General features: G+C 36.4%; 1 protein-coding gene across 6 annotated transcripts in view; it reads right to left on the bottom strand.

The window, feature by feature from the left end:
* The window catches only part of HLTF (helicase like transcription factor), a 55,571-nt gene extending 30,044 nt beyond the window's left edge, over positions 1-25,527 (bottom strand). For all 6 annotated transcript variants that reach the window (XM_046002675.1, XM_046002676.1, XM_046002677.1 and 3 more), the window contains exons 1-10: positions 25,328-25,527; positions 23,989-24,196; positions 13,297-13,463; positions 11,782-11,915; positions 10,673-10,770; positions 8,984-9,058; positions 8,190-8,381; positions 5,654-5,749; positions 1,952-2,027; positions 834-924 (exon numbers count right to left, since the gene is read on the bottom strand). In XM_046002675.1, the coding sequence (XP_045858631.1) occupies positions 834-924; positions 1,952-2,027; positions 5,654-5,749; positions 8,190-8,381; positions 8,984-9,058; positions 10,673-10,770; positions 11,782-11,915; positions 13,297-13,463; positions 23,989-24,196; positions 25,328-25,347 (1,157 nt within the window). In that variant the 5' untranslated portion in view covers positions 25,348-25,527. The remainder of the gene's footprint in view (positions 1-833; positions 925-1,951; positions 2,028-5,653; positions 5,750-8,189; positions 8,382-8,983; positions 9,059-10,672; positions 10,771-11,781; positions 11,916-13,296; positions 13,464-23,988; positions 24,197-25,327) is intronic.
* Between the last annotated feature and the right edge of the window lie 1,955 nt (positions 25,528-27,482).

Raw genomic sequence — 27,482 nt, 5'->3', positions numbered from 1 at the left:
TTACTATTTCCATGTCCTTTATATCTTATTTGGTGAATCTGAATAGTGCTGTTCTCATGCTTGTGGTCAGTTCAGAGTTGTAAAATTTTAGATCTATATGAGAAACTGAAGAGTCCTGTCCTGGTTTTGTGCTCAGTTTAGACAGGTATTAATGACAGAAATCAATTAACAAAGCCCCAGTTTTGAGATCCTTACTGGACTAGCTAATGCAGACTCAGTTTTGTGATCCCACCTACAGATATTATGGCAGACAATATACAAAAAGCCAAGTATGTAGACCTACTTCTGAGGGTAAATGAAATTTATAAAGTTAACAGATTCAAGTTAAGATCAGAGCAGCATTATGTATTTTATTCAAATTCTCCCTCTAGTTTACATTAACATAATACTCTCCATAAAAAACCTCATCACATCTTATTTCTAAAGGTGAAATGACTGCGATGAGCATAGAGCGCTTCTATCAAATCATCTAATAGCTGTCTATTTTCATCCCCTCAAAATATAAAGAAAACTCTTCTAAAATCAACAACAACAACAAAAAACTTAGGAGCTAGATCTTAGCTCCTATGTGAAAGAAAGAGAAAAAAGGTGGTAGAAAGAGAAGTAATTATTAAAAACTACCAATTCACTTATTTCATAGATTAGTATTACTTTTCTTCACCTATAAAATGAGAACACCTACCTAAGTCAGTGATTTTGGAAGTTTCAACTAACAGAATGAATTTGAAATAACTATATAACTGAGATAAATGGTCATATTTCTCTCCTATATCTAAGAAAATGGAGAAAGTTTAAACAAACATCACATACAATCAAACCATAGCAAAGTTTACCTTTTGGGGCGGGAGCTAGACATTTCTGACTTGGGATATTTATTCTTTCCCTTGACATCTGAAATACTGGGTTCTCCACTACATCTAGATCCTTTCATTTCAAAGAAAAGGACAAATATACAGAGTATTAGTAAATTGTCTTGACTACTAGCAGTATCCTTAAAACCTTGGTTTTCCAAATCAATAGTTCAACTTTTTAAATATCTTCATTCTTGTTCTTTCAATCGGCCAGCTCCTCTCTCTACCCACTCACCACAAAGGTCTACACCATACTGGAACCTGTGCTTAGATTCTTAACTCCTCTGACTCCCAGATGATGATCTACTTCACTTCACAAAGACAATCGAATGCTATCTTCTATAAACCCCTACTTTTCCTACTTTTTATTCCCTCAATTATATTTTCTATCAACCTTACTTCCCTTTCCTTCTAACATTAACTCACCTATCTATTCTCTTGATCTCACTGCCCCCAAAGAGGCCTACAAATTCTCTACATGGTAACCATAATCTCTTCCTATCCATGGATTTCTTTCAATTGTGCTTCATCTCCAACTATTTTTCCATTTCTATTTCAAACTTAGCAAATACATAAATAGCAACTATTATTTCCAAGTCTTCACCTACTGATCTTAAAATGGTTTTGGTTTTGCTCTACTCTAACCAATCTTCAAAGATTAATTTTGTGAAGGTCATTTACTGCTAAATCAGCTATGTAACTGCTAAATCCAGAGATCTCTTTTCATTTCTCCTCTACTTCACAATTTGGCTCTTACCTATCTTTCTACCCTTATCTGCTTTTGTCCATGTACATTACAAATACCATAAATTACTCTGAGGTCTTAGAACAAAACATGCTTTATGTTCCTATTGTTTTGTTTTTACTGCCCTTTCATGTAATTTCTTCTCAACCAAAATGTTCTCCTCAGCTTCTCTAACTGGTGTACAATAACCCAATTCCATCATGACCTCCTTGATGAAATTTTTCCTGACTACCAGTTTTCATGAGATTCTTAGAAGAGATCCTAAAATTTTTACATATTACAAAGCCAGAGCTCGAATTACATCATCAGACTGGAAAAATGTAAATACAGAATCATGTCCAAAAGTAAACTTTACCTTTGATTAGTCCATCTGCCTTTTCACTGGTATTGTTTCCTCCAAGTTTCATAGACTGATCGTTAACATTACACTCCTGGATGAAAAGGCATATTTCTTACATAGCACTGCTGTCAGTTTTAAATAAACTTAAAATGCATCCTTTATATCGCTTTACTTTACATATTAAAAATTACTTAGATTGGTACTCCATTCTGGAGCAATGCAGGGAGGTACATTAAGTGAAGAGGAAACAAATAGATTAAAAATATTTTCAAAGGTATCTCAAAAGAGAAAACTAGTTGGTCTTTATCTGTTCAAAAGGAATACGAATAGAAAAACTCAATTATAAATGGCATATAATTACTGTAAGAAACATTAAACATGAAATGGAAATTTATTTTAGAATTAAAAGGAATTCTCAGACTACTAACTTTTAACCAAGAGTCCCTACTCAGTAAGCAACTTATCTTTAATGAGGCTGCCACTGCCATCCTTGTTCTCCAGAATTGCCAAGGTGGGTAGATACAAGAGTACAGGTTTCAGAGTACCTCCTATCATACTCTATTGGGGATTTTCTTGCCAACCCGACTTTTTCTTTTTCCCTTCATGTATATCCCTTTGTTTCAAAATATATCAGTGTACATATAGAATACGTAAATACCAAAACTTCTGTAGAAGTAAAAATTTATAGTTCTTTGTAAAAATATTTTTAAATGAGTCTAAAAGGGTAGGGTTCCTCTAATCTTTAATTCTTAACTTCATTCTGTAGGTACAAATGACAAATGCCAACTGGGGTGAATTTAATTCTTCCCATAAAATAAGAAAGGCAGGTGATTAAGTCATATCAAGTAGAGATTAGGACTGGGGGGCAGGAGTACAAAGTAATTTTTGCTGAGATTGGGATAAGAAAGGATAATTTTAGTATTTAAAGAATACAATTTGAAACATCTTCTAAAATCCTACAAGTTTTAGCAAAAATGTAGATGTATCCCCTTCTAATGGCCTGAGTCTAAATAAGCTGAAAATTTTAAATATAACATACCTAGAAATCATGTTAAATAGTTATTTTAAGTAATTTTTATTTGTATTTTTTCAGAGCTGAGGATATTTTATTTTAATCAATGTCAAATATTTACATTAAGACTGTATAGCCGTTATAAAATTAACACACTGCAGTCCAAAATTGCCATTTTTATCATAACACTATTACGCCTTTCTTTCCTTTTTTTTTTCCACAAGCTCGATAAATGATCTTATTTTTTTCTCCAAGTTTTCATTTAAATTCCAGTTAGTTAACAGTATAATATTAGTTTCAGGTGTAGAACTGAAGTGATTCATCACTTAATATATAATACCCGGTATAAGAAACTGATACTAAAATTGCTTTTCATCAAATGTTCTATGTACTCCTCTTCAATAATTAGTCCAACCATTTATTAAACAAATGCAAAAAGGAACCTAACAGTTTATCCACAAATAAAGGATGCTCATTACTTTTTTTTTTTTTTTAAGATTTTATTTATTTAGGGGGGGCCTGGGTGGCTCAGTCATTAAGTGTCTGCCTTCAGCTCAGGTCATGATCCCAGGGTCTTGTAATCAAGCCCCACAGCAGGCTCCCCGCTAAGCAGGAAGCATGCTTCTCGCTCTCCTACTCCCCTGCTTGTGTCCCTCTTTCGCTGTGTCTCTGTCAAATAAATAAATCAAATCTTAAAAAAAAAAAAAAAAAGATTTGATTTATTTATTTGACAGACAGAGAGAGCGATAGATCGCAAGTAGGCAGAGAGGCAGGCAGAAAGAGGGGGAAGCAGGCTCCCTGCTCAGCAGAGAGCCTGATGCAGGTGCAGGGCTTGATCCCAGGACCCTGAGCTCATGACCTGAGCTGAAGGCAGAAGCTAAACCCACTGAGCCACCCAGGAGCCCCTCATTATTCTTTTATATGAAATGATTTTGCTCAGCAAGGTTTTTCTACAGAGTTCAAATTAAGCCTTCTACAACGTCCAAACCTATCCAGTCATATTACACTCTAAACTAATGGAACTTAAATCAATGACATTTCGCTCTATAAGCCTGGACTAGCTAAATCTATTTACAACAGTGTAGTATTTTTGTTGCAATAAATTCTTAGCTGGAAATCACACTTTCAGTCTCAATTTCAATTTGACAAACCAGAAACACTAACACCTTCCTGCTACGATTTTTGGGGCTGGGGGGAGGCCTTACTGATAATAGATAATTTTTTAAGCTAATAATTGCTACTGAAGCTGAAAGCTGTCTTGTGGTGATGTTCTGTTTTAATAACAAAATGTAAGAAAAACAGGATATAAAGTATCAAAAACACTCATGGTAAGGAACTGAATCCCATATATTTGACAATAGAGTTAAACTCTAACAAAAGTTTAAAGTAGGAAATGCAACCAAGGTGCAGAAATTAATAATACAGACTCTGAATAAATAGTGGCAAGAAACTGATACACAGCCTCTTTGAAACTAAAAAATTAGAAGAGCAGTGGTTAAAAAAAAAGTCAAGAATTAAGTCAAAACACGTAAAAAGAATTTAAAAAAGAGGTATTTTGTATATGCCCTTTGCTGTTATTCCCTACATTAAGTTCTTTGAATTTTAAGCTGAAAATGGAAAATAACTCTTTCATTCTAATAACATTTATTTTTTCCATAAAACTAATTCATTTGTTATTCTTAGAAACTGAGTAGAAGTATGTTTATATGTGGTATGTAAAAATATGTATAAATTAAGTATCAAGAAAGTCACCCTTGTTATCATCACTAGGACATGATTGTCACTATGTATGACTACATTTAGACTCATACATACATAAATACACCTTTCTAAAATGAGATCCGGGGCACCTGGGTAGGTCAGTCAGTTAAGTGTCTGCCTTCGGCTCAGATCATGATCCCAGACTCCTGGGATTGAGTCCTGCATCGGGTTCCCTGCTCAGCCAAGAGTCTGCTTCTCCCTCTCCCTCTGCTCCTTCCCCAACTCATGCATGCTGTCTCGTTCTCTCTCAAATAAATAAACGAAATATTAAAAATAAATATAAATAAATAAAATAAAATGAGACACAACTCTATTTACAAATGTGTCCCTGGCCTCGTTTCTTCTTTTAACTAAGAAATATAAATATACACTTATTTCCTTCAAAAATGGGATTTTATAGTTGCAAAATATTAAATTTTAAGGCTATATAATAACTTATTGAGAGGAGTTTCTTTTCTGCCTTTAAATTATGCAAAGAGGAAAAAGTTTGTACTTTTATCTCTGGAAAAAAATGGATTTCTAATGATTTACTTAATTCTTTATTTTTTTAAACAAATTTACTTTTTTAAGTAAAAAAGGCTCCATGCCCAGTGTGGAGCCCAACACAGGGCTTGTACTCATAACCCTGATGTCAAGACCTGGGCTAAAATCAAGAGTCAGATGCTTAACTGACAAAGCCACCCAAGCACCCCTCTGATAACCTCTTTACATAATTTCTCTGAAATGGCACTACTCAGTCACAGATTATAAATGCTTTTAAGATTCTTGATCTATATTACCCAATTACCCTCAAGAACATAGTACCCAACTTTCACACTTACAGCAACACATAGGAGAGACCATTCATCATTTCTCTAAAAATACTGGATTTTTTGGCAAATTATTTTTTAATGACAAAATTAAAATGAACCAGGGACTTCAGAGAAAACACACTCACACTTTACCTTCTTCAGCTGACTTTTTTTAACTCTTTCAATAGGAAGAGGTTTGCCATCATGGAAGTTGGTAAGAATAACTGCAATGGCTGTCAGAGTTTTGCCCTTTAAAAATGTTTTTAAAAGACAAATGGTGAGATTCTGAAACCTAGTTAACCAGAGAACATTCCAAAACCAATTTTAAAATCAAGTGGGCAAAATCATATAGCATTCAAGGCCACAGAAGCATACTATTGTATTAAATAATCTACATATTAATAAAAAGTACTTAAGAAATGCTTTCTCACACTGTATTACTAAGAATTATTAAATGTTTTACTCTATAAAATACTATAAGCATCCCTGAGAAATGTCATTCTACTGAAAGACTGCTATTATAAGATGCTTAACCCTGAACTAATAACTTTATCATGAAACTACAACTTTGCTTGCCATGTAGTTCAGAGCTAATTAAATGATTAGTAATTCCAGTATGCACATGAGATAAATTTTATTAAATTTCATTTAAAGATCACTGTTAAGACTCAAAGCTTTAACTTATCAACAAAGCATAAACGACATATTTCTTGTGCATTTTTCTTAAATAGAAGCATGTAACTTTTCATTACTTTCCATAGCTCAGTTTATAATTAGCAATACAGAAATAACTCTTTGGCAATTTCAAAACAGTTAAAGCAGCAGTTTTCTAAGTGTAGCCCACAGGTCCTAGAATTTCCCAGGAGTCTCTCAGCAGCATGTACAAATCTATTTTCATAATACTGCTAAGACCTTATTTGTGTTGATATCTATAGTAATGCCACAAAAGGGAATTATGGACAAAACCGCTGGTGCCTTAGCATGAAAACAAAGCAGCTGGCACTACATCATACTAGTGGTCATTGTATTGTTGGCTGCCACATACTCACACATTACAAAAAAAAAAAAAAAATTCTAGTTGTAAGAATATTCTGTGAGAATATTCTCGATGAAGCAGTACACATGACTTTTATTAAATTTTACCTCAAGTATACATGTAAATATTCTTAAGTATAACAAGATAGGAAGAGCACATCAAAATACTCTTGCTCTACACCAAAATATGAGGGCTATCTAGAGAAAAATGACTTGTGAGACTAAGGTTATAAGCTCAACTAGCACCATGCATCACTATTTTTACTTAAAAGAATGACCAACAATCAGTTATTCATGACTGAGTGGCAGATGTTTTTGAAAAATTAACGAAGTACAGCTATCTTCAAGGGAAAATAATTGACAGATTTGTTGTAAGTGATAAAATCTGAACCTTCAAGCAAAAATTAAAATGTTGGAAAACTTGTATCTGGGGATGGCTGGGTGGCTCAGTGGATTAAAACTTGTATCTGACACCATGAGCCCAGCAGCTTCCCAAAATGTAAATGCCTTTCTAATAAGATTAGAAGTACTATCAAAGAATATAAACTTTTGATACTATATAATGAAATGTATCAACATCTGGCAGAACTGTGTAACTCATAACTCAATGAACCAGTATTTTCCAAATAAGCAATGCCTGATGTTATAAAATTATGCGTAAGCGCAATATTCATTCAATGTGCAAGCTACACCAATGGATTTTAATGCAAGAGAGTACAAAAAGCTCACTCATACCATTTTTAAGTTCCATGTTGTAACTGTTATACTTTAATAAACTAATACTTGCTTAATTTTGTTGTACCAAAGAATTACACAGTTATCTAAAAAGACTATTAAGATACTCTTTATGTTTCCCAACTACGTATCTGTGTGAGAAGTAATCCTTATGTACCCATATCAAAACACCTTATCAACAGAATGAATGAAAAAGCAGTTATGAGGACTCAGAATTCATCTCTTGAGCCTAACATTAAAGAGATTTGCAAAAATGTAAAACAATGTAAGTCTTATCAAAATTATTTTTGTTTTGGAATAGTCCCTTTTCATTTAAAAATATGCTATATATGTTAATAAGTAATGAGTTTATAAACTATTGTTTTTAAATTACTAACTTCAAAATTTTTACTTTAATATCTAATACTATAAATATTGATATAATCCACAAATACAAAAAGCCCTTTGGGACTGTCAAAAATTTTTAAGAATGTAATGGTTACTGAGACCAAAAAGTATTAAAAACTGCTGGTATAAGGAATCACAAATATATATTTAAGACTCCGTATATCATAATACTGCGATAGAATACAAACAATTCCATATAACATTGTTGTCTTTCCCTCCCTTTTGTAAAGATCCATGAAAGATAAGCTACCTCGAATTTCCAAAGAAAACTGAAAATACATTCATACATTATTGTATGAATATTGTATTGTAATACAATATTGTATTAATTGTACCTTAACTGAATAAACCAAAACAAACAAAAAAAAAAGCCTCATTTTAAGTTAAAGACATAGAGAAAATTATTCTATACTGAAAGTGAAATCTAGTCCCACACTGGCACCAACATATTCCTTTCTACTTCAAAATTACCTTCTATAAAATCATAATTACAAAATAAAATTTTATTAACTCAAGAAAAAAAAATAATTACCAAACCCATATCATCAGCTAAAATTCCTCCATGGACATTTTCTGGTCGGTCCTTCTCAGAAAAATTTGTTATTGTGTTATAGTATAAGTCATTTCGCTGTTCCCAAAATGGCGGAAGGTCTTTACTGTTTTCCCGTGAAATCATCCAAGCTAGAGCTTGTTTTTGATGTGGAAGCAATGGTGTTTCAACAGCCTATAAATAAAAGGAAGGTCTTAAATAGAAATAAAACCAGTCTTCTCTTTTTCTCCATGCAGATTCTGGAAAACACTTGATCTTGTGCTAAAAACTACACAGATTAACAGTGTATTTTAAAATTCCAAATAGTTCTAAATAAAAAATATTGGGGGGTGCCTGAGTGGCCCAGAAGAAATCAGGCCATCAAAACAGTTAGAGAGGTAACCTGGGGTTTACACACCAGACAAAGGCTCAAGCCCTACTAATAACAAACAGGTAAAATATGATAACTACAACTATAAGACAAAAAGGTTAACAGAGATAGGTAGAGACAAAAAAAAAAAACAAAAAAAAAAACCTGATATATTTGTAGACTGACCTCAGAGGGTTAAGTGTCTGACTCTTGATTTCTGCTCAGGTCATGATCTTCGTGTCATGGGGTTGAGTCCCACATCAGGCTCCACACTTAGAGTTTGCTTGAGATTCTCTCTCTGTCTCCCTCTGCCCCTTCCCTCTATCTCACATAAGCATGCTCTCTCCCTTTCTAAATAAAGTATTTGTAAAAGTTAAATAAATAAATACATACATAAATAAATAAGTAGAAAATATTGGCTCAGTACCTCAGCTGGTTCCATTTCATGAGTTTTATCATCTTCTTTTAAATCTTCAAACAATTTGTCAAATTCTGTTTTAAGCTACAACAAATAGGAACAAGAAACATCATGAAACAAACCAATTAAAATAATTTCACTTAATTCAGAGCTTTCAAATCATTTAACTAATTAAATGATTTGAATACCAAAAGGTACCTAACACACTCTTTGAGTTGCTACACTGCTCACTGAAGGCAGAATGAATAGATGCTTTAGGTGTAAGAAGAACTGTGTTACAATAAAAAGAATACGGATGAGAGGCGCCTGGGTGGCTCAGTGGGTTAAGCCTCCGCCTTCAGCTCAGGTCATGATCTCAGGGTGTTGGGATGCTCAGCAGGGAGCCTGCTTCTCCCTCCCTCTCTGCCTGCCTCTGCCTACTTGTGATCTTTATCTGTAAAATCTTAAAAAAAAAAAAAAAAGAAGAAATCTAGGGTTTGTCACAGTACATAACACTGGGCAAGAGATTTAACCCTTATTGTCTATATCTCACTCTTAAAAAATGAAAGGGATAATTTAGATTTAGGGTGTCTCTAAGGTTCCTTCTGCCATTGCAAATCTGTGATTCTATTAATTGTATTCAAAACATTTTGTCAGATCCTACCAGGTACATTTATTTGACTTTTTTCCTACATCAATGACACTTCATTTACTATTACGGCAAACAACTTGCTATGTGCTGCAAAACATTAATAGATGACTTTTATCTTATGCTAATTTAGTTGGTTCTTTAAACTGATCTAATTCTGTAACATGTATTATAATTACTTTTATAAATAAGCACATGACTACAAAGCAGTAGCCCAGAAGAAATCAGTCCAAATCAAAAAACTTATTAGAGAGGTAACCTGGGGTTTACCCATCAGACACAGGCTCAAGCCCTACTAATAACCAACAGGTAAAATATGATAACTACAATTACAAGACAAAAAGGCTAACAGAGATAGGTAGAGACCAAAAAAAAAAAAAAAAAAAACTGATGTATTTATAGACTGATTTCCATTAATTTATTTTATATTCTTTTTTTCCCAAATTAACTTATCCCAATAGTATCTTAGATCACAAATTAGATAAAGTAAGAACTACACTAATGCCTAAGATTTAGAATTTTTTTTGCTTTCCCTTTGCAAACTTACTGAAACAAGTTTCAAGCTTTGATTTTTTAAAATATTTGAACATTTTAAAAATCCAAATAATATAAAAACATCAAAACATACTAAAACATCCCATGCATATACAACAATGCACGTGTTTTAATATATGTACAAATGTGTATGCATTCCTTATCACTACTTTCTTTTCACATAAAAGTTTTTAACATAGGCACACCTGGGTGGCTCAGCTGGTTAAGCATTTGCCTTTAGCTCAGGTCATTATCTCAGGGTCCTGGGATTGAGCCCCATATCAGGTTCCCTGCTCAGCAAGGAGTCTGCTTCTCTCTCCCTTCTGCCCCTCCCACCTGCTTGTGCTTGCCCTCATTTGCTCTCTCAAATAAATAAAATCTTAAAAAAAAAGTTTTTAATATATATTCTATGTTTCATAACTTAACATACCTGAAGATCACAAATACTAGCACATACATATTTATCTTATTCTTTTCAACATTATCTTCAACATTTAAAATACACTTTTAGATTATAAAATAAAAAAGCAGCATACCTGCTCAGTTGTCATCTGTACTGCAGCATGAACTGGCGTACTATAGCTTGGTCCAGCTCTTCCAGAGCCCCAACTACTTTCTAAACCGAATCCTAAAGCTGTAATTTACAAAATGAAAAGAATAAAATCATCAAATGAATTATCTTTTAGTAAGCGACTTTTAGAACTTGTGTTCTAAATAAATTTAAAAGATTTTTTAAAAAACTAAAAGTCAGGGGCGCCTGGGTGGCCCAGTGGGTTAAAGCCTCTGCCTTCGGCTCAGGTTGTGATCCCGGGATCCTGGGATAGATCCCCGTGTCGGGCTCTCTGCTTGGTGGGGAGCCTGCTTCCCTTCCTCTCTCTGCCAGCCTCTCTGCCTACTTGTGATCTCTCTCTGTCAAATAGATGAATGAAATCTTTAAAAAAAACAACAACAAAAAAACCCCTAAAAGTCATTAAAAAATACATTGTTAAAATAATTTCACATTTTTTAACAAACTCTTGCCAAATAAATAATAGTTCTTCATTTCCTATTGGGAGATTCTTTTTGTCTTTTTCAAAGATGAAGTTTAAAACCAGTGATTTCCAGGGGCACCTGGGTGGCTCAGTGGGTTAAAGCCTCTGCTTTCGGCTCAGGTCGTGATCCCAGGGTCCTGGGATCAAGCCCCACATCGGGCTTTCTGCTCAGCGGGGAACCTGCTTCCCTTCCTCTCTCTCTGGCTGCCTCTCTGCCTACCTGTGATCTCTGTCTGTCAAATAAATAAATAAAATCTTTAAAAAAAACAACAACAACAAAAAAAAAACCCAGTGATTTCCAGATATTATCACTGGGGAAACCTAGGGAAGGGAATACAGGACTTCTCCGTACATAGTGTGTGTGTGTCAATGTTCATACACACACACACACACACACACACACGTCCCTTTCTATGAAGCTATAATAATTTCAAAATAAAGAGAAAAAAAAATCAGTTACTTCCTTAAAAAGATTTCTGAGTTACAACTCAGAGCCTTCAACACACAAATCAGTTTAGCCAAACAAACTCAAATTATTTCTCAAGAGAAGAAATGTTTTACAATTCCTACATCTTACAGTAACAAAAAAATAGGAGCTTAAGCTCTAAACCTACTTTTTGGTGCAGGACCCAATTTAAATCCATGCTTCTTCAACTGATCTAAAACCGCTTTTCTATGTTCTTCTTTTCCCCAAAAAGTCATATGGAGAGGCATGGTAAAAGCATTGTTTGCACCAAAAGGAACGACCCTATTATATTTAAGAGAAAAAAAAGAGAAAGAGAGAAAAATTAGAAATGTTTTATGTTTTACTTCCATTAAGAATGTGACTATTAAATATTGTAAGCATCTCATTCAAATTTTGCAAGGAAGTGAAATAAGAAGGAACTATATGGGCAAACTAGAAAGACAGAAGTAGTACAGGGACAGTATCAACAACAATCACTTTCTGTTCCTGTTTTTGAAACGGAAAGTCAGAAGAAACTGAAAGATGGAATAAAGCAGGATAACCTATAATTGAGATTGTAAGATAGGTACAATAGTAAGTTTAATTGGGGTAGAGCTTTCACTAACAGAACCACTGAGGGTGGCAACCAATTCTGGGAAAATGGGGAATGATTTGCAAGAACTATGTCTGACCCTTAACAACATGGGGTTTAGGGACACTGACCCCCTATGCAGTCAAAATCCACATATAACCTTAGACACCCTAAAATCTTAACTACTAAAGAAAACATTCACAAAATCATAAAGAAGACAGAATACATTCACAGTACTATACTGCATTTATTTTTTAAAAATCTGCATTTAAATGGACCCATATAGGTCAAACCCATGTTTTCAAGGGTCAACTGTATTTTTGACCCAGAATTCACTAAAAATTTATTCTCAATATCCAAAAAATTTAATGAACTGAGAATGGAGAAAACAAGTGAGAAGATATTACTCAGTATTTATCATCCAACCTCACCTTTTCATATTCTAAACATTCCATACTTAAAGTTAAGATCACAGACTAAATGCCCAAAAGAGAAAAAAAGGTAACCAAGGAGACTGGGAGTTTTAAAAAAGGAAGGGGTGGTAGAATTGGGAGCCTAAAGTAGCAGCTGCTACTCTGTTCCACTCAACTGATGTCCTGTGAAAATGAAGGTCAGATCTTCCATTTGTCAAGAGAAACCTACATAATTTTTACATTAGGTAAAAAATTAACTTGTATAAAATGCAGAATATACAGATATTTGATTAGAAATGAATGAAAAATTATAAAATACTATGTAGGCAAAATGAAACTCACTTACATATGATCACAAGCTACTAGTTTACAACCTCTGATTTAAACAAACACTTTCATACTCCCAAACTGATGCACTAAAAGGTTTGGACACATGGTGTGGACTTCCTAATATTTGAGCCAAAGTCTATTATTCTCCACGGTAATAATTTAGTAGAAAAGTAAGGGAATAGTTTCATAGCTGGGGTAGGAGAGGCAGATGGGAAAAGAATTAACACATTTATTAACACATAATAAAGGCATCAAGTGATAAAAGTTGTGAGGGCAACTATATAGCCTCTTAACAAATTCAAAGATCACAACTTCTAATTATTAAAACTAAACTCTGAAAATACATTACCCTTCAATCTGTGCCAATTTGTTGTCCATGATATAGGCCAAAGCAGCTGCAAGATCTTTCTTTAAATGGCCAACCTGATTTCCATTTACATTGTTTACTTTAATTGCATTCTTATCATAGGGATTATTGGGCTCTCGTTGTAATGCAACCATCTCATTATTATTAACCTAATAATAAACAGATAATATTATAAATAATAAACACAATAGGAGCTTTCTTCATTAAACCTTATCTGGGCTTCCCATTTATTTTTTAATACTTAATAACAGCATATAAGAAATGTGTATTTATTAGACTTATATTTGTATAGTAACATAAAAATATATTTTATAATATTTTTATAGTATTTTTTAAACTTACATTCACTGGAAAGTTAAAACATCCTTGATATCTGCATGATACAATCAAAACTAAATAAAAGAGTCACACTAAAATTTTCAACATCCTAACTTCCGAAAACAGGTTATCTTTATTGAATGCTTATTGTACGCTATTGTTCTAAGTACATTACATAGATTATACTTTTCAAATTCTTACAACTCTATCAGTAGGTACTATCATTATACCCATTTTACTGATGAAGACATTACAGCATAGGAAAGTTAAGTAACTCGACCAAGGTCATAAGGGTATTATGTAGCAGAATTAGAATTTACATCCAAGCAGGCTGGTTCCTAAGTGTGATTTCTCCAGACTCTAAAAAGGGAAAAAGATATTAATTCTAAGTCAGAATGGAATGAAATTAAGAAAACATATCCAACCTTCAACTCATGCCATTCTGATTCTACCACATTAAAAATTGCCTGAGGGTGACATCACTGAAAACAGAAGAGTTAAGGACTTTTGAAAATTCTCTCTTCCATAATGGCAATGAAAAAAATGGCAGAAATTGTCAGAATCAGCTTTTCCAGACATCTAGAAAACCAACCAAAGGACTGCAGAAACCTGAAGGGTGTTACTTCGAGAAAAACGGCTAAACATTAGTGCTCTAGTCCCTCTCCAGCTCTCAGCTGCATGACAGCCTTTAAAAATAACTTGCTAAAATTCTTGGGGCAGTCTAGCAGTCACCAAAGGGAGTGCAATGCAACAGAATCTTTCATAGATTCATTCCCAAAGAATTGTCATTATTTGACTTGTATGATGGTTCTCCAGAATCTCCACTTGCAAAGTGATTTCTATTTGATCTCTGAGCTCATCCAATACAAAAAAACCTTCTACTTTGGGTGGGTGTTTATCAGAAACAATTTTACAGGCAGTGGATAATAGCTGGGGCAAACAATACAATAACCAAAAAGATTAAAAGGAAAGCTGGGGACTAAGATGTCCATCTCTGAATGGATTTGAAAAGCCCAATATATTTCTGGGAATGTAGAAAGCCATATTCAAGGAGAGGGCTATATGCATGCCTGGGGCTTTGCGTATGATCAGGAAAAGACTTCAGAAGACCCTAAGCTCACACCTCTGACTAAACTTGAGGCTCAGAACAAGCAGGACATGAACGTTAAGGAAGAGCTGTCAACTGAAGAGTGCCCCAAATGCATACAGATCCCCTCATTTAGTAAAGACTGAGAGACTGGTATAATTATAAGCTGACTACTAAGTTAACCAAGTGCAGACATCAGTAGATTTTACAGGATTAATTCAGGAAAATCACTAAACAAGCAACAAAACAAAACAAAACAAAATCAGCAACAACAACCAACCCTGGAGACAGAGAAGAATATCTAATTTTTACTGCTGCCACATTATTTAAAATGTCTCCTTTTCAACAACAACAACAACAAAAGACATGCAAAGAAATGAGAAGGTATAGTTCACTCATAAGAAAAAAGCTATCAACTGTCCCTGAGGAAGCACAGATGTTTGACCTACTAGGAAAAAATTTTAAATTTTAAGTTACGTTCAAAAACCTACAGCAAACCATGTCTAAAAAACTGAAGGAACGCACAAAAACTATGTCTCACCAAATACAAAGTCTATTGTCAAAAAGTGAAGTATAAAAAAAAAAATTACATTAGAAAGGCTCAATAGCAGATATGTGGAGGCAGAAATACTAATGAAGTTGAAGACAGGTCAATTAGATAGTCTAAGAATGGTTACAGAGTCTGAGAAATAGAAAGGAAAAAAAAAAATGGAGAAACATGAATAGGCCTCAGAGATCTGTGGGACAATAGCAACCATATCTAAGATACACACCAGTCTCAGAAGGAAAGGAGAAAAGGGGTAGAAAGGATATTTGAAGAAATAATAGCTGAAAACTCCCCAAATTTGATGAAAAACGTTAATCTACATATCTTAGAAAGTCAACAAACTCCAAGTAAACTAAAAGATCTAAACCCAGATACAGCATAATTAAGCTGTGGTAAAAAAATGCTGAAAGCAACAAGAGGAGAAACTCCTTCTTATTTATAGGGGGATCCTCAGTAAGGTTAAACATCTGATTTCTCATTAGAAAGCATAGAGGCCAGAAGATAAGTGGAATAACTTTTCAAAGTGCTTCCAAAAAAACTAAAGCCAAGAACTGTATAGCCGATAAAACCACCCTTCAAAAGTATAGGAGAAATTAAAGACATACCAGTCAAACAAAAACTGAGAAATCACCACCAGCAGACCTGTCCTATAAGAAATATTAGAGACCTACATCTGAAATCAAAGGACTCGACAATAACTTGAATCTACACAAAGAAATAAGGACTACAGGTAAAGGTAATTAGGTAAATATAAACAGTGTAATTTTTTTTGGTTGTTAACTTTTTTCTCCTACCTGATTTAAAAGTGCATAAAACAATCATAAATCCGTGTTGATGAGCATTCACTGTATATAAAGATGTAATCTGTATGTTAATAGCACAAAGGAATGGGGGATGAGGGAAATGGAGCTATCTATAAGCAAAATTTTTGTATGCTATTAAAATTAAGCTGGCACTAATCCAAACTAGATTTTTTTTTTTTTAAAGATTTTATTTATTTGACAGAGAGATCACAAGTAGACAGAGAGGCAGGCAGAGAGAGAGAGAGGAAAGCAGGCTCCCTGCCGAGCAGAGAGCCCCATGCGGGACTCGATCCCAGGACCCTGAGATCATGACCTGGGCCGTAGGCAGCGGCTTAACCCACTGAGCCACCCAGGCGCCCAATCCAAACTAGATTTTTATGAATTAGGATATTAACTGTAATTTCCCAGAGCAGCAACTAAGGAAACAACTCAAAATATATAGTAAAAGAAACGAGGAAATTAAAATGGCACACAGAAAATATTAACACAAAAGATGGCAGCAATGAAGGCTAGACCCAAAGGTCACATATTGTATGGCTCAATTTATATCCAATGCATACAGTAGGCACATCTGTAGAAGTAGAAAATAAATTAGTAGGTACCAGAGACTGAGGAGAGAGAATAATGGCTAGTGATTTCTAATGCGTACAGGGTTCTTTCTGGAGTGATGAAAACATTCTGGAACCAGACAGTGGGGATAGTTACATAAAACCACTCAACTGCATGTACACTTAAAAACTGGTGAATGTTGGTAGGGATGCCTGGGTAGCTCAGTGGGTTAAGCCTCTGTCTTCAGCTCAGGTCATGATCTCAGGGTCCTCGGATCAAGCCCAGCATCGGGCTCTCCGCTCAACGGGGAGCCTGCGTCCCCCTCTCCCTCTGCCTGCCTCTCTGTCTACTTGTGATCTCTCTGTCAAAGAAATAAAAATTTTTTTTTAAATGGTGAATATTGGGACACCTGGGTAACTCAGCTGGTTAAGCATCTGCCTTCAGGTCAGGTCACTATCCCAGCATCCTGGGATTAAGTCCTGCATCATGTTCCTTGCTGAACAAGGAACCTGCTTCTCTCTCTGACTGCCCTTCTCCCAGCTTGTGTGTGTGTGCACCTGTGGACTATCTCTGACAAAATCTTTAAAAAATAAAAATGGTGAATTTTATGGTAGTTATTTATTTATTTATTTATTTTTTTTAGATTTTATTTATTTATTTGACAGAGAGAAATCACAAGAGAGGCAGGCAGAGAGAGAGGAAGGGAAGCAGGCTCTCCGCTGAGCAGAGAGCCCGATGCGGGACTCGATCCCAGGACCCTGAGATCATGACCTGAGCCGAAGGCAGCGGCTTAACCCACTGAGCCACCCAGGCGCCCCTATGGTAGTTATTTACCACTTTTTTAATTGTCTGAAAAAGACAAGGGAATGCTGCTTTAAACCACCACCAAGATCTGTCTATTGATTTTTCACTATAGCTTTACCAATCAGATTATCAGACAGATATTCCTCTCTAGTCCTTTGGAGATAGTCATAAGGCAAAGCTCTGTCCTCGCCCAGTCCCATCCTCTCTGCCAATGCCTGCAAGCATCTTTTTTTACACAAAATTATGCAAATCCCAGGAAATATACAACCTCAAAAAGCCAAAAAAAACCCAAAACAGTATTTTTTAGATTTTATCTCAAACAAGGAAATTAGGTAAGTTTCTTTTATTGTAATAAATTATCACTTATTAAAATTAGGTAACTCTCACTTACTACGGATGATAGGTAATTACTGATAGTACACAGTAAAGTAATTAATGATAGTAGAATTTAAAATAGAATACATATAGGCCAAAATGCTAGAGACAACAGAAACAAAGAAAACAAGACCTGAGCACCAAGACAAAAAAGGACATATTAAAAAAAGATTAAGGGCGCCTGGGTGGCTCAGTGGGTTAAGCCGCTGCCTTCGGCTCAGGTCATGATCTCAGGGTCCTGGGATCGAGTTCCGCATCGGGCTCTCTGCTCAGCAGGGAGCCTGCTTCCCTCTCTCTCTCTCTCTGCCTGCCTCTCTACTTGTGATCTCTGTCAAATAAATAAATAAATAAATAAATCTTTAAAAAAAAAAAGATTAAAAACAAAAAAAAGAGAATTATGACTAATTTTAACAATATTTTTAGAACAGGAAAAGAAATCATCTATTTTATTATAAAATACTTTGATGTGTCAAGAAATAAAAATTTTAACCATAAGCTTAACAAAAGCACATTAAAAAAAAAAAATTAGCAATTTTTTGGGCACCTGGATTGCTGAGTCAGTTAAGCCTCAGACTGGGGCACCTGGATTGCTGAGTCAGTTAAGCCTCAGACTCTGACTCTTCGGCTTAGGTCATGATCTCAGGGAGATCCAGCACCACACAGGGCTCCACACTCGGCAGAGTCTGCTCCTGTCCCTGGCTTTCCCTCTGTTCAAGTGCAGGTGTGTGCTTTCTCTCTCTAAAATAAATAAATAAGGGCACCTGGGAGGCTAAGTCAGTTTAGCATCTGCCCTCAGCTCAGATCATAATCCAGGGGTCCTGGGATTGAGCCCCACATGAGGCCCCCAGGATTCTTGCTCAGCGGGGAGTCTGCATTTCCTTCTCCCTCTGTCCTTCCCCCTCCCCAACTGGAGCTTTCTCTCTCAACTAAATACAAATAAAATCTTTAAAAATAAAATAATCTTAAAAAAGAGCAATGCCGGGGCGCCTGGGTGGCTCAGTGGGTTAAAGCCTCTGCCTTCGGCTCAGGTCATGATCCCAGGGTCCTGGGATCGAGCCCCGCATCGGGTCCTCTGCTCAGCAGGGAGCCTGCTTCCTCCTCTCTCTCTCTGCCTGCCTCTCTGCCTACTTGAAATCTCTGTCTGTCAAATAAATAAATAAAAAATCTTAAAAAAAAAAAAAAAGAGCAATGCCAACTTTTTGTATCAAAACTTAGGAGATACAACTAATATAGTACTTTGAAGAATGTTTAAGATTAAAAGCTATTATTATTTTTTTTAAAAGATTTTATTTATTTGACAGAGATCACAAGTAGGCAGTGAAGCAGGCAGACAGAGAGGGGGAGGCAGGCTCCCCACTGAGCAGAGGCTGATGTGGGTTCGACTCCAGGATCCTGAGATCATGACCTGAGCCGGAGGCAGAGGCTTTAACCCACTGAGCTACCCAAGCACCCCAAAAAGCTATTATTATTTTTTAAAATATTTTATTTATTTATTTGACAGAGACACAGCAAGAGAGGAAACACAAACAGAAGGAGTGCGAGAGGGATAAGCAGGCTTCCCGCTGAGCAGAGATCCCCATGTGGGGCACCATCCCAGAACCCTGGGATCAGGAACTGAGCTGAGGCAGATGCTTAATGACTGAGCCACCCAGACGCCCCTAAAAGCTATTATTAGTAAGATTAAAATGAAACATTCAAATCGAAAATCTAAAAATAAAATAAATGTCAGGAAAATAGGATAACAGATGTAAAACAGAAAGAATGAAGAAAAATAACAACCATAAGAAAAATCTAAGAAAGGTTGTTTGAAAAGATGAAACAAATCTCTACCAAGGCTAACTGATAAAAACTAGACACAAATATATAGCACAAAGAATGAACACAGTTAAAATTTTACTAAGTGGGTGCCTGGGTGGCTCATTGGGCTGAGCCTCTGCCTTCAGCTAGGGTTATAATCTCAGCGTTCTGGGATTGAATCTCGCATCGGGCTGTCTGCTCAGCAGGGGGCCTGCTTTCCCGCTCACTCTCTGCCTACTTGTGATCTCTCTCTCTCTGTCAAATAAATAAATAAAATCTTAAAAAAATAAAAATAAAAAAAATAAAATGTTACTAAGCACAACTCTGCAACAGTAAGTATGAAAATTTAGATGACTTTCTTTAAAAATATAAATTGCCAAAATTGACTATTTGAATTATGCTGAGTTTGAATGAAATGAAAATTTAAAAGTACATAATGTATGATTTAATGCATATAAATCTTTAATGCATCTTAAATGCATAAAGCTCTAGAACAGGCTAAACTAACTGTGAGCAACAGAAATTAGATTGTAGTTGTTAGGGCAGGTAGAGCAGAAATGAGCAACAAAATACAACCAAACTTTTAGGGGTGATAGAAATAATCTACATCTTGCCTAGAGTGGTGATTATCATGTATTTATCTTTCTCAAAACTCATGGAATCATGTACTTAAAAATGTGTATACATTCTCATGTAAATCCCATCTCAATAAAACTGGAAAAAGTTGAAAATAATAACTATGCAAAGTTAATAAATACCTCAATTTTTAGTATATTTTCATAATAGTGATCAACCCCAAAATGCCCATCAATAAGGAAACTAAATATATGATATAGATTTGTACTGACATGAAAAGATAGTCCTAATATTCTACCAGGAGAAAAAAGGGTGATCACCATAACAGACTAATAACGATCACATTTTTAAACACAATATGATTTCAATTTATACACATATGTTCACAGAGTAAAGTGTGAAAAAATAAAATGAATAAGTTATGGTCCAGGATGATAAACTACAGGGAGATTTAATGTTTTTTCTTTTAGCCATTTTAAAATAATAAATATGTATTACTTATAAAATAAATAATACATATTTTAAAAAGTAAAAAAATTAAGTGATGATTACTTTTAATGGGTTCAATATTTTTATTAGCTTATTAGTATCACGGAAATTATTCTAAGCTCAACAAATAGTAAATGTTCTAAAATCAGAAACCATAATCTAGTATTTCACAATGCCTTAAAATAATTTAGAAAACAATCAAAGTTTTGAAAAAATAGCACAAATCAGAAATAGGCAAGCTCAGAGATTGATATGAGAACTAAAGAAGAGATGGACAGGGATGCCTGGGTTCCTCAGTCAGTTGAGTGTCTGCCTTTGGCTCCTGTCACGATCCCAGGGTCCTCGGACTGAGTCCCACATCAGGTTCCCTGCTCTGTGAGAAGTCTGCTTCTCCCACTGCCTGCAGCTTCCCTTGCTTATGCAGGTGCTCTCTCTCTGACAAATAAATAAAATCTTTAAAAAGAAAAAAAGAGATGGGTAGGACACAGGAACGGATAGATTTCAGGAAAAAATTAGAAATGAAAAACTATTTCAGAATTAAAAACTAGAAGGAACACAAAGTGCACAGACCTTGTGGAAAACTACATGGTAAGGGAAATAAATGATGAAAAATTAAAAAGTGAAGAAGTATGACAGAAAGGATTTCAGAGGTCAAAAGATATGAACAGACACTTCTCCAAAGAAGACATACAAATGGCTAAGAGACACATGAAAAAATGTTCATCATCATTAGCCATCAGGGAGATTCAATTCAAAAGCACACTGAGATACCATCTTACACCAGTCAGAATGGCCAAAATTAACAAGACAAGAAACGACAATTGTTGCAGAGGATGTGGAGAAAGGGGAATCCTTTTACACTGTTGGTGGGAATGCAAGTTGGTGCAGTCACTTTGGAAAACAGTGTGGAGATTCCTTAAGAAATTAAAAATACAGCTACCCTATGACCCTGCAATTGCACTACTGGGTATTTACCCCAAAGTACAGATGTAGTGAAAAGAAGGGCCCCAATGTTCATAGCAGCAATGGCCACAATCACCAAACTGCAAAAAGAGCCAAGATGCCCTTCAACAGACGAATGGATAAAGAAGATATGGTCCATATATACAATGGAATATTACGCCTCCATCAGAAAGAATGAATACCCAACTTTTGTATCAACATGGATGGGACTGGAGGAGATTATGCTTAAATAAGACAAGCAGCGAGAGAGTCAATTATCATATGGCTTCACTTAGTTGTGGAGCATAAGAAATAACATGGAGGACAGTAGAAGGAAAGGAAAAGTGAATTGGAGGAAATCAGAAGGGGAGAGGAACCATGAGAAACTGTGGACTCTGAGAAACAAGCTAAGGGTTTTGGAGGGGAGGGAGTGGGGGATTAGATGAGCCTAGTGGTGGGTATTAAGGAGGGCATGTATTGCATGGAGCACTAGGTGTGGTGCATAAACAATGAATCTTGGAACACTGAAAAGACAAAATTAAATTTTAAAAAATAATTAAAAAAAAAAAAAGGATTTCAGAGACAGTAATAGACATATACACAGGCACAGATATATGCAGAGGAGATCTAATACATAGATGGTAGAATAGAGTCCCTGAAAAACAAAGCAAACATTTAAAACTGTAAAGAAAAAAATCTCTGAAACAGAAAAAAATGAAGTTACAGGGCAATCATAAGACCTTTCAAGATAAGGAAAAATACCCTTTAGTTACGGAGGCAAAAATTCCCAATTCACTTATATGGGAGATAAATCATATTGTCAGAATTCTCACCAACATTTTATGCAACATCAAAATATCACATAGCAAAAATATGGGTCAAGGACTTTGTATTTAGCCAAACTGCCCTTTAATATAAATGTCACAATTAGAAACATACAGAAACTTAGGAAATCTTGTTCTTTCCTAAGAAATTTCCTAGCAACACATTTCAAACAACTACAAATATAAATATAAAGAAAATATAGGAGGGGTGCCACATGGGGTGGCTCAGTCAGTTAAGTGTCTAAGGGTCATGAGATCCAGCCCCTTGTGGGGCTCCACACTTGAGCCTGCGTAAGATTCTCTCTTCCTCTCCTGCCCCTCCCCCCACATGCTCTGGCTTGCTCTCTCTCAAAAACAAAAACAAACAAAAAAAACTATAAAAAGACATTTTTAAACAATCAAGAAAACAGATTACGGATTAGTTATTAGATGTAATAAGGAATTACTAATTTTGTTAAGTATGAAAATGACAAAGTCTGAATTTTTTTTTTTTTTTTTTTTTTAATTGATTTGACAGACAGAAATCACAAGCAGGCAGAGAGGCAGGCAGAGAGAGAGGAGGAAGCAGGCTCCCTGTGGAGCAGAGAGACCGATGCGGGGCTTGATCCCAGGACCCCGAGATGACGACCTGAGCCGAAGGCAGAGGCTTTAACCCACTGAGCCACCCAGGCGCCCCAAGTCTGAATTTTTTTTTAGAGAGACATACTGAATTATATGAATGTGAACTGACACAGTAGAAATTTTTTGTCCTAAAGGACAAAAGAAAAAGCAATGAAAGAAATGTGAGAAAAATTTGTTATATTGGATATATGGATTTGGGTATATGGGAGTTTGTTATATTTGGGTATACGGATTTGGGTATATGGGAGTTTGTTATACTATTCTACTTTGATGCATGCTTAAAATATTTCGTAATAAAGAATAAAACTAGTGACACATCATCCAAATAACACAGAAACATCCTACATAACCATAACGAAGACTTCTCACCAGCTATGAAATCATGTACTATCTGTGTCTCTCACGCATACATGCAATGCAAATAGAGATACAGTAAGATAGACATAAGGAGAAAAATTGGGAAACAGGTAGTCTTACTACAGAAAGGGAAAAAAAGGACCTAAAAATAGACAATTCCCTTATCTAGCAGGAATTAATCTTCCCAAATTAAAATACTGAAGTAGATAAATGCACTAAGAGACAGAAGAGGAGAAAGCAAAGAACTGACTTGGAAGTTACTCTACAAATGTACCACAAGTATCTGCTTTTTGGGCCAATCATCTAACCTTCCTAAGTTTTAGTTCTTCAGTTTTAAAAACGGGATAACAGATGTTCTATCTACCTTTGAGTCATTACAGCTATCAAATGAAACCACACAGGAAAAAGTGCCCTGTATATTACAAGCAGGACATAAATGTAAAAGAAAATTAGTCATTAAATATTTGTTCTCTTAACCAGATGCATTCTAATTAAAGTAAAATAAGTAGTAATTGTACATATCACCTTCAAATTCTTTTCTAGGTTAATAAGATAAATATATTTCAACTTAATATCTATACTCACTACTCCTGTGTAATAGCGTAGTCCAACTACATGACCTCTCAAAGTTCCAAATAAAACTGAATCTAGCTCTTCATCACTAGTTAGGAAGTCATCTGGAGGTATAATATCTTGGAATTCAAAACGGGGAAAGAAAGTTGGATATGAGAGGCGTGGAAAATTTCCATGGGTTCCGTATTGGACAGTCTGCAAGTACTTCCAAACAGGATCTCTATTAAAAAAGAAAAAGCACAGGAAAATGATACACTATTTAACCAAAGACCATGTTATATACACAGGCCAACTGTTTTCTCATTTTATTTCGACATGTTAAATCTTTAATGGGAGCTGTTATATAAAGATCGACAGAATGCTACTATGGGTAGAGCAAGAATTGGAGTGAATGGGGAAGGTCTCCAGGAACCCTACCTGTTCAGTAATGCCTCTTTACCCACTGAGTACTCAAAATGAAACCTCCAGCAAGGGCTCACAAATCTTTTTCCTGGTGATGATTATCTACTTAAACTAAAATATATATGTCTGTAATTCTAATTACATACCAAATTTCAATAAAAATTGAACTAGAAAGGACTTGCAAATATAGAACTATTATTATATGTGAAGCCATCTATACGGTTACAGATAATACGTCCAGCATCCACTATTTTAATTCTCTCCAAACAGAACCCTTATTCAGGCATCCAAATCATACCATCATGGGAAGCTAACCTCAAGTCTCCCATTCCCACTGGTTTAAGGGTACCCTCAATCCTTTCATGGATAACTGTTCCAGGAAGAGGCATGTACACCAATTTGGAAAATGACAAATAAGGGGAAGTCCACTGAGGGGCTTCCTGAAACTCTCCTAAGAACAGACGGAAGCTATTTCCCCGCGTTTTCCTTGTACGCTGCGCATACCTCTGGCTCCACTGCAAATACATATTTCCAGGTATGTACGTGCACATGAACTGTAAGCTACCTGGGGACAAGCGCTGTCTTAATTGGTCCTTTATTCTGAGCACATCGTCTAGCGCACACTGAGCATCTAATATGCTCACTGAATAAAGCTCAGAACAGGACCCCGGTTAAAGAGTGGAGCTTTGAATCCCGGGCCCCCCCAAAGCCCCCCCCATAACCCCTAATATGCCCAAGCCCTGGCATGAGGCTCGCCTGAGGAGCCTTCCCTCGCCAGCCAAGGCAATGCATTTATTTCTCCCGCGGTGATACGAGCCACCAGCAGGACGAATATAAGCTGCACCAGGAACGCGAGAAGAACTCGAAGGGAACGCAGGGAAGGTCAGGTTCATTTGGGGACGCCGACAGGCCGTTACCCCCTGCGCCCCACCCCCTCCGCCCCCTTCACCTCTTGAACATCCAGGACATGGCGCTGAGCGGGTAACGAACGGAACACTTGGGCGTCCCAGATAGCTCTCGAGCCGCCTCAATACGCCTCCCTTCAGGCCCCACAGCCGAGAAGCTGAGGGTAGGTTCTGAGCACCGAAGGAAAAGCGCTCTGGTGGAAGTGAGACGCCGCGAATCTAGTCAGACGTCGACGCCGTCGCCTTCTAGCAACAATCTAAGAGACCAGTGACGCTTTGTGACTGACACCGGCAAAGTCCAATCGCGAGGAGAGGGCCTACGGAAATACACCAATCAGAGCATGGAAGGGAGGGCAACTCCGCCCCACGCAGGGATTCAAAGACTGTAGGGGGTCCCCGCTGCGGGGCGGTTCCATCCGGGTTCTTCCCCGCCCCCGAGGCGAGCGCGCGGGAAAGCCACGCGGCCCTAGGAGTCAGAGTGGCGTGCAGGCGGTGTCTAGGTTTTGGGTTTGATTCCAAGCTTCAAACATGGCAGAATGACCCTCCTTTTCCATTGTTTGTAACAGACCCATTCTTCAGGCCTGACCTCATCCTGCCTCATCCTTACCTCATCTCATGTGACCTGTAGCAGGATTTTACACTGAATGAGCTCCGCGATTTTATAAGCCCTGGAGCGACCAACGAGTTACTTTATTTCATTTCCTTGGGTGAACCTCGGGTGATTGCCCTCATACTATGCATTTTAAGTGTCACTAGTGAATCTGGGAGACACAACGAATTCAGGAGACTTAAATTGGAATTTAGATTTACAGAGTCCCCCCTCCCCCCGGCTTCCATTTTCTTTTTTAAGGAAAAATTCATTTCTGGCAGTTGTTGATTGCAGGGAGTGGTGAGCAGGGCCAGCTACACCTGAGGCACGTGGCTGCCCATGTGAATAGGTGGGAAGAAGCTTGTTTTCCTCGAGGAATCATAGGAGGAACAGAGCTACACAGTTGGCTTTTGAGTCAGAGGAGAATCAGAAAATGTACTTTGGTGGGGGGTTGGCCAGCGGGCTGACTGCCACCAAGACGCTGGCAAGGCTGAGCTCTGCAGCTTGGGAGCCCAGAACGAGCTAATTCAGCTGACCTTTAAAATGGTGCAGCAGCAGCACCAGAGTAAGAAGCTGGTGCTTGTTTTAACGGCATTTAGGCTCCGTGTAACTGTCAAAGAAGAATTAGAGGGTCAAAGAGTAAATGTATTGTGAATGTGGTCAGTATTGGCACTTGCTCTTCATAGAGTGGTGCTTTTTACACTTCCTTCAGCAGAGTGTGAAGAGTAGTCAATAAGACAGTTTTTTGAAGAGGCATTTGTTCATTTACTTAAGCTATCATCTGTAAGCATGAACTAGCAATGGAAAGAGAAATTGAATTTGCAGCAATTTATTCATTTCACTAAACAGAAGGAAGATGAAGATGATGAAAACAGTGGCTTTTCAAATAATTTCAGTTTACTTTCTTCTGAAACTATTAGATAAATGGCAATATAGTTCAATTTTTGGTGTGCCAAAATCTAAGTAAGTTTTTGGAAAATATGCCAGAAAGCACTCAGACTGAAAATGTTGTATGTGTAAAATCAATGAAGAAGCCATGATCATTAGACTGAAAGACAAAATTGCTAATATGAAAATACAGGTAAACCCAACTACTTAAAATATGTAATTACTGCCCCATTGTTAAAGAATGCAGATTCAGGTAAAAAATTGCCATTTAAAGCCAACTTTTTTGACATTAAAGTCAACAATTTTAGTGTTTTACATTTCAGATCTAGCAGCTGAACAGTCTTTCACTTAGTCATGGCACAAAGAGGATGGTGGTGAACGTAAGAGCCGGATTCCATAGAAATTGAGGGTCTATGATAGAGTTTGTATTTTATTTTAAATGCAGTACACCCTCAATTGTTTTAAGCAAGAGAATAACATTGTGCGTTAAAAAATCCATTCTGGCAGTGGAGATTATAGGGAAAAAACAGAAGTAGGCTGCTTAGTAGATAATTAGGAAACAATTGTGTCCAGCTAAGAGATAATGGTAGCTTGGAAAAGGGAGATGATGAAACTAGAGAACCAACACAGTGTGCTGATGGATTTGGGTATGGATGCTGAGGGAGGGGAAGGAATAAAAAATTCCTCCAGCCACTCACTTTCCAGTCACACTTTCTCATCAT

The sequence above is a fragment of the Meles meles genome, chromosome 4 (genome assembly GCF_922984935.1).
Source record: "Meles meles chromosome 4, mMelMel3.1 paternal haplotype, whole genome shotgun sequence".
Classification (NCBI taxonomy): domain Eukaryota; kingdom Metazoa; phylum Chordata; class Mammalia; order Carnivora; family Mustelidae; genus Meles; species Meles meles.
The sequence above is the reverse complement of the archived record's forward strand: the minus strand, read 5'-3'. Positions and strand labels throughout refer to the sequence as shown.